The sequence below is a fragment of the Ammospiza caudacuta genome, chromosome 11 (assembly GCF_027887145.1).
Source record: "Ammospiza caudacuta isolate bAmmCau1 chromosome 11, bAmmCau1.pri, whole genome shotgun sequence".
In the NCBI taxonomy this organism is placed as follows: Eukaryota; Metazoa; Chordata; class Aves; order Passeriformes; family Passerellidae; genus Ammospiza; species Ammospiza caudacuta.
In genome coordinates this window covers 15,718,137-15,726,162 of record NC_080603.1, presented here as the reverse complement: position 1 = coordinate 15,726,162, position 8,026 = coordinate 15,718,137, and the positions used below count along the sequence as shown (strand labels likewise).

At 51.9% G+C, this 8,026-nt stretch overlaps 1 protein-coding gene across 1 annotated transcript in view; it reads right to left on the bottom strand.

Moving 5' to 3' along the window:
- Window positions 1-493: 493 nt before the first annotated feature.
- XXYLT1 (xyloside xylosyltransferase 1) overlaps window positions 494-8,026 on the bottom strand; it is a 32,444-nt gene continuing 24,911 nt past the window's right edge. The window contains exon 4 of the mRNA XM_058812358.1: window positions 494-1,589. Coding sequence (XP_058668341.1) covers window positions 1,193-1,589 — 397 coding nt within the window. The 3' untranslated portion in view covers window positions 494-1,192. The remainder of the gene's footprint in view (window positions 1,590-8,026) is intronic.

The following is an 8,026-nucleotide window of genomic DNA, read 5'->3' as shown; positions in this document are numbered from 1 at the left end:
ATGTGCACATCACACAGATGCACACACAGAGTGTGAAACAAGCTGGGCTGGGCTGGAGGTGGTTAATGTTAATGAGCCATGGGCTGGAGATGGTTAGTGAGCTGTGCACGTCCCTGACACAGACCTGTGCAGCCAGCCAGGCTCACTGAGGCAGCATTTATTCAAGGAACAGCATGCTCAGCCTGAAGCTCACCCATTCATAGCACAGGCAGCTCCCAGCTCCCTCCAAACCAACCCTGGCTATGGTGGTGATGATCTTTAGAAATCCAGCTTGTTTATTTGCATTACTCACATGGGACAGATGTGGGATAAGCTATGTGGGCCACCACACTCAACTGCCCAGCAGATACACATCAGCTGCTTTTTACACATGATAAGTGCAGGAAACCTCCTGTTGCACAGGATTTCAGTTGTGCCACAGAAAAACAGCCAAGCGTATCTGATATCTGCAGCTTTATTCTTGTATAAAAGGTTAAAGGCAAAGCTAGACAAATGAAACTATTGCTACACATTCACTGAACACTTCTAGGACAACATAGGGCAGTAAAGCTTTTATTGTTCAGAAGAACCAACAGAAGGCTTTAAAGCTTATCTAGCATTCAATTTTTGTTTGTAAGTAACCCAATTTAAAGCAGCTTTTCAGTCTTTAAAGCCCTCTCACCTTTCTGGAACGCTTCAAAAGGAAGATGACCTGAGGACAGTGTCTGCTCTCCAGAGGGACCAGACCAACTCTCTGCATGAGGTGCAGAAATGGGCCACCAAGGAATGACAAATGAAACCCAACTGCCCACTGGGCACCCCTGCTGACCATCAGACAAGGCAAAGCTGCACAGCACCCAGGGAGCTGGGCCCTGCCCAGTGCAAAAGCAGCGGTCTCTGATGGTCCCTAGGCAGTTCCCATGCCCCAGCAGCTGAGGCACAGATGGGCACCAGATGGGCACCAAGGACTTGGCCAAGCAGAGTCAGGAGCTGAGCCCTGGATACAGTGGCTGTGGAGGTCCTGTTCCAACAACTGAACTGCCCTTCCTCTTGGAGGGTGAGGCTACAGGCAGTGGGATGTTGAATGCTCTTGGGATCCCTAGATTCCCCTGGGTTATGCTGGATCAGAGCTGGTCACCCTTCCTGAGGGACTGTTAGCGCAGCCACTATGGCCCTGCTGCAGTCAGAGCTGCCCCTGGGGACAGTGGGTGCCTCAGTCTTCAGGGATGGGGGTGTTGCAGTTGCCATGGTAAATTCTGACCTGCCCCTCACACCGGAAGTACTGGTCAAACACATCACTGTATCCATGGTCCCTCCACCACGTGCACAGCTGCCGGTTCCACGTGCAGTCAAGCACATGGAAAAGCTCTGGATGCTCCATCCCCACCATAGTGAAGAAATCCTGGTCCCCAAGGTGGCCCTTGAAGTGGTACTTCTCTGTCAGCTTCTGCACCATGGTGGGCTCCAGCAGCTGGTTGTAGAGCTTGGATTGCCTCATGGCTTCCAGGTTCAGGAGCAGGACACCACTGTTGAAGCCTGGCAGCCCATCAGGAGGGGGCTCCCCCACTTTGGTTTGGGGGTTCTCACGGCGATACTGCCAGAAGGTGTGCCTGGAAAGAGAGGAAGAACAGGCACAGGGATGTCAGGGAGGGCAGCCTGAAGAGCAGCCACCTCAAGTCTGGGCAGGTCTGGATCACAGCAAGGATCTACCACCCACCCAAGGGATCTCACCATGCTTGTCTTCTGTCTGGAGACACCCAGCCTCTCAGAACAGCCAGTGCTTCACAGGCCTCCTTTCTCTCTATCCCCCTGCACAGGATATTGACCAGACTTCAAACCACACTGCTTTACCATCTCCCAAAGCCTCTTTTGTTTGTACCAGCATCATTCTAGTGAGTCAAGTGGACACAGGATCGTGTGACTGCTCACACGGCTGTGCAGAGAGACAAAACCACATCCCCAGTGCCTTGGGTGAACCACCACAAGTGTCCTAATTTCAATTACCTAAGCAAGCAGTCCAGAAATTTCTTTGGCTCCTTCCTCAGTCCTGTGTCAGAGAACATACCTCACCATCCTGGCTACTTGCAGGAATTGAATTAATCCCATGCTATTCCCCAAGCAGCTGGATCTGCCCTCCAAAACTGCTCCCATTCAGTCTGAAAGTCTTCTTGCCTCAAACATCATCCTCTGCTGCAAAGCTGAGCACCTGACAGCAGTCTGAGCCTGTTGTGTCAGAGGAGGGCAGGAGGAACCCATGACCCCGCCACTGTCTCACAGCCCAGGGCTGCCAGCACTGCCCTCTCCTTCCAGCCCTCACACTTAACATGAACTTACAGAAGGAACTTTTACACCTTGCTGTGAAAATGTCAAGAAGAAACACTGTTAGAAAGAATAAGGCAAGCCTGCCACTGGATCCTCTTCAAACCTGTCAGACACCACCCAAGTCTCCATGCAGCTCAAGGCAACAAGAACTGGGTAGATTTAACACCCAAATGTTTAAAGTGGTCCCATGCTTGGAAGCTGAAGCTGGACTCCCTCAGATGTAAGAACATGCAGGGACATTTGCCCCTGGGACAGCTCCAGAGGCAATGCTCTCCACTGCAAACATTTAAATTTAAATTTTTCTTCTAAGAAGCCATGTTGAGCTCCCACAGGCTCTTGCTCAGGCATCAGACTATCAAATCCATCCTTCTGGCCTGTGATCTGGGTCGCAGCACAGTGAGACTGGCCAAGGTGACAGTCAAGATAACACCATTATCAGCAGAATTATTCCAGCAGAAATGGTATATATTTTTTCCCCTATTTTTTTTCTCAGCAGAAATGTGGATCTGTTAACGATGTCAACTGTGAATATCTTTTTTATTTCCTGATCTGGAGAACCACAAGCATCAAGCAGCATCACTTCCTTAAAACTTTCCATTAAAGCACAGATATTTCCCATTTCATTAAAGGTCTTTACACCACTCCCTTCCACCTGATTCAGAACTGAAAGGGTTTTTCCCAGTGCCACTTTTCCATGGAAGGAGGGCTCAGTCTTGAAGCAGTCCTAGGGAAGGGGAGTGGAGGACAGGCTGCCTCATCAGAGCTCATGGGCAGCAGTGCTCATTGGATCTATAGCGTGGGGAAAGGATAAAGGGCTCTGCCTCTTCAAAGAGCAGTTGTGTCTTGAGGACAGGCAAAGACAACTCATGGATGGGTTGCTCCTTAGAAAAGGGAGGCAAAACACTCTCTATGCAGCATCACAGGGAAGCTCAACCTGCGAAGCCCAGCCATGCACCAATCAGCCTTCTGAAGTGTTCAGATCCAGGGAGTGGCTCAAGCCCACCTCTGCATCCTCTGCTCTCTGCTTCTCCCAGGCAGTGCCAAGAAAGCCATCCCCCTGCCCAGACCATTATGTTGGAAGCTGACAGGAGGGAGAGTGTAAGCAGTGCCACAGAGGGGAGCACATTTCCAGCTCCACAGCAGTGAAGCTGATTCCTTTCACATTCTTACCTCCAAACACATGCTGCTCAAGCTAAGGGACAAGATTACAGCCACTGCAAGCAGCCAGGACAAAAAAATTGCACCCAGGCCCTTGGCATTGCCAGGCCATAGTGGGGCTAAAGCAAATCTGTATAACATGACTCAGTTTTTCAGCAGTGCTGCTCCCCAGATGACTTGTGGATGGCTGATAACGTGCCCTTTTCTACAGGAAGAGGAGACAGCCTGACAATCAGCAATTGTTCAGCCCTTCCTCCCAGCACTGGCTGTGACAGGGCTGTCCTCCCCCGGCCGTGTGCGGAGTGTGGGGCTGACAGGGAGGGCAGGGCCATCCGCAGGGAGCGATGCTGAGGTGACATCCAGGATGTGATGAGCTGCAGGTGGCTCTGCAGTGCCCATGGTTTGGGATCCTGCTCACAGCTGAGCACAACAGCCTTGCCACTGCTGAGCTCAGGCCAACCAAGGGAAAGGTATCCTGGCAGGGCCACTGGCAGCAGCTGTTTAGACAGGATTTTTCTTGGCTTTTGTCTTTCAAGCAGGTTTTGGTCTCTGTCCTGCCAGGACAGAGAAGAGCATGGCTGAAAGGCACCTCCACCCAGTTAGAAGTGGAAGGAGTGACGATTATAAGAGCATTGTTTTCTTCAGAGGAGATGGGGCTGAAAAAGAACAAAAACCAGCCAAACACCTGACACAGCCTGTACCCACTCCACTCTGTCCTGCCTCACATCCCCCCTTGGCACTCACCTCAAATTTTGGCAAAACATAGAGGCAAAACTCCAGGGGCTGGAAGAGCTTGCTGCCAGGATGTGCCCTTGAGATAATCATCAAGGAACTGAACCCCAGCTAGATGCAATGGAAATGTCTCCCTGACCCAAGCCCCTGGAGTGGCTGGGACCTCCCTGGGAACAGGCAGCTCAGGCAGGGCAGTGTGCCCTCCTCTCTGTGCCCCCAGCAGCAAAAGCCTGGGCAGGAAGGCAGCCCCACCAGGATGCAATGGAGCAGGAAGCTGTTAGCCAGGAGAAAGGGAGGAGAAAGGAAGAGGAGGCATTTGGGGCTTTTGTTAACTATTCTAACCCATCTAGATGGGAGGGGACAGAGGTGACCTGTGGCCCCAGACCCCGTGCCATGGTGCAGGGGAGCCGTGCGGGGCCTGCCGCGAGCGCCCGCCTGCAGCCCCAGCAGGCTTTGCTTTGAGGAGCTGTTTATAAACAGAGGCGGCGTGTGCTAGGAAACATCTGGAGAAGAGCATTTCCAAGCATTCAAACGGCAGGCCCAGGCAGCCCAGATAAAAAACGCTGCTTCCAGCAGGACTTCCCTTGCTGGCCCAGCACAGGGCGCCACGGCCGCGCCTCCCCTGCCTCGCAGCCCGGCGGTCACGAGCCCCAGCTCACAAAGCTGCCATCACACCCTTCCAAACACCTTCACTGGGGACAGCTGCCAGGCCAGGAGGGACCACTCCAACACCAGCCGTACTCTGTAGGGCCTTCTCCACAGCAAGGGACAAACAAGCGGGGGAAAAACTTTGTTCAAATCTGTGAACTTCCACTCATTTACTTCAGCTCTGGGTTATGAGACAACTTAATGGGATAAGATGGAAGCCTCTGGTAAAGCAGCTAGGTGCCTGAGCTGGCAGGAAAGGCAAGATGCAGGGGTTACTGCCAGCTGGGAGACCAGCAGCAAGCTCAAAGCACTTGCCCCACAAGCAGTAGACTGGGCTTGTGTGCCTGTACCCATCTGATGTTCAAGAGGCTATAACCCTGCCACACCAGCGGTGCAGCTGCCACTTGGCTTGCTGCTGAGGATGTGCACCTTCCCCATGAATCCACATCTCCAGGAATGCCTCTCCCCACAGGCATATGGGGAATCAAGGAACCAAGTCAAAATGACATGAAGTGAAATGAGATGCCAGGCCAAACCCAGGGTGCCTGTGGTTAGAAGATGCTCCTGGAAGGTTGCAGGGTGCAGCCAGTGTGCACTGCATGAGCCTATGCAGCTGCATGACCTCTCCCTCACCATAGGGAAAACAAACCAACAGTCATGGAATAAAGCCACAAAAATAGGGAATTTGCAAGAGTCTGGATGTAATAAGCATCCCAGAAAGAGTCAGCTCCTTGTGGAGCTCACTGATTTGCTCCTACCTCTCGCCAAGCACTGCCAGAGTTTGGGCAGCTGTCGGGGAGAGCAGGATGGGCAGCAGCAGCAGGCCAGCACCTTGAGGATGCCCTTTGTCAGCAAGCCTCTCTCACAGGGGTCAGGGGACCTTGAGCCCCATCCTTGAGCCAGGCATGAGGCTCCTGGAGCAGAAGGGAAGCACGTGCTGCCAGCCATCCCTCTCTGAGCCACTCCGACAGCAGCCCTGCCAGCCCACTAAACGCCAACTAAAACAAGCGCACGCTCTTGTACCTCCAAATATGCTGTTCAGTTCCTGAGCCAGAACACGGATGGCTGCCGGCGTTATCCCCAGCTGCAGGCACTTACCCAGCTGCTGTGCAATGAGCAGTGAGGCACAAGTGCACCTTGCTCCCTGCTCTGTGTGCTGCCAGGACTCCCCCAGGGTGGCAGGAGGACACAGCACCTGGCTGTGGTCCCACCAAGCAATCCCTGGCTGAGCTGCCCACCTGGTGGTGCCTGGGACCTGCGGGGCCCCACAGGGCTGCTCAAAGAGGCAGATGGGAAGGGAACCCCAATGTGAAGTATGCAGTGTCCTGATGGGGACAGGGGATGTGCTTGAAATGGGAGAGAGCAAAGGGGAGAACCCTGATAGCAGCTTCTGTCCTGCCTGGAGGGGAGGGTGTGGGCAGTGGGGAGGGGAGAGTGATGGGAATGATGACATGGTCCATTCAGGGGGTGATGGTGGCTTTCCCACTTCATCCTTAGCACAAAGTAAGAGCACAGCCAAGAAACTTCCCTGCACCCTTCTCCTCTTGGCTAATCCTCACTGGGGCAGGCAGCTGTCAGATCCTTACCATCACTGTGTTCAGCTGAGATTACCCTGCAGGAAAAGGCCAGCTCCCCTTCCTCCCTCTCCTCCCACCTCCAGAAGACATTGCAGCAATGAAGCAATGGAGGTGAGCCCTTCCAAGTTTTTGCCACACAAAGGGAGGCAACCACCCGGGGCAGCATCCAACCCAGCTCCCTCCTCCTGCCCTGGCAGCTGGACCTCGGCCTGGTGAGCTCAGCGGCTTCACAACAAAGCAGCCCTTGTTGCTAATTGCTTATTTTCCATGTGCAATTGCTAAACCCCTTAAAGAGCCAGGGCAGCAGGTTCAGTACCAGCCCATGCCACAGCACCTGAGCTGAGGCTGAACAGCTTGTGCAATCCAGGAAATCCCAGCTCCATGCTTCTCAGGAGCATCATGTACCCAGTGATGTGCAGTGGCATCACCAACACAGCAATACCCCTTGCCCTGCAGGGGAAAATGTCAACCTGGGGCAAAACAATGCCAATTTCCATCCTGGGACAAAGGGCAGGATGTGGTGGTGTGCACAGCAGGACCACCTTACCCTTCTCTGATGGGTTCAGGGTAAATGTCCAGCTCAGGCAAGACCTCCAGCCACCCCATGGAAAATACTGATGAAGCAACAGACTGAGCTCTTCAATGAGGACATCAGTAATTCCTTAATAAAAGTCTCACGTAATGCACAAATTATGTCTGTACAGTGCTGGTCCCTACCACAGCCCAGCCAACATGCCAAACTTTTAAAAGGCCTGTATTTAGAGCAGCAAATTGATTCTCACTGATGACATTTCTGCATGGACTTAGTCCAAAAGTGGGAACTCTTAAATAGATGACAAATGACAACTTGTGAACACAACTTGTGAACAAAACCTTTCTTTGGGACAGATTTTGAAGGGTGGCCCTTCCTCGCCATCAAACATTTGTACACCCCATGCCAGTGCTAAAATCATCCTCCAAATTCAGGTGGGACCATTAATCCCTGTCTGGGTCACAGCAGTTTCCTTCCATCTATAGAGCAAACAGCACTGGTGGCAGTGCAGAGCAATGACCTGTGCATGTCAGACCATCTTCTATCAGTATCAGTACAGGAAGGGGGGCAACCCATCCACAGGGACACTGTAGAGCACTTTGGCCCTAATTATTGCTAAAACAGCAGATTTCTATTAACAACTGTGAATAAATTCTGCTCTGGCAGTGTTCTCTTGCGTGCCTTGGAAGCAAAGGCTGCCTTCTCTGGGACACCCTTGCCTGCCAATGGAACTCTCGGGAACAGGGGAGATGTTTCACAGAAGCTCTCCCGTCACAGAAGCTCACCTGCTGCTTAATATAATTACTATTTGTGCTAATCAATGCACAGTTGTGTTTGTCAGATTTCATCCAATTTATACATTGTTTTTAAATGGCATTTCAAGTTTGAATCATAGTGGGAATAAATTGGACAGATCTCATATATTAATGATATTCACAGCTGTAAACAACACAACCCTTTACCTTGTTGGATAATTTTTTAAATCAGAGGTAAAACTGAATTCCTCAAATTAATTCTTCTTCCAGTTCCTTGCAGGTTCTGTTTGTTCTGTAATTTTGGCTGCTTCTTGTCAGCCACT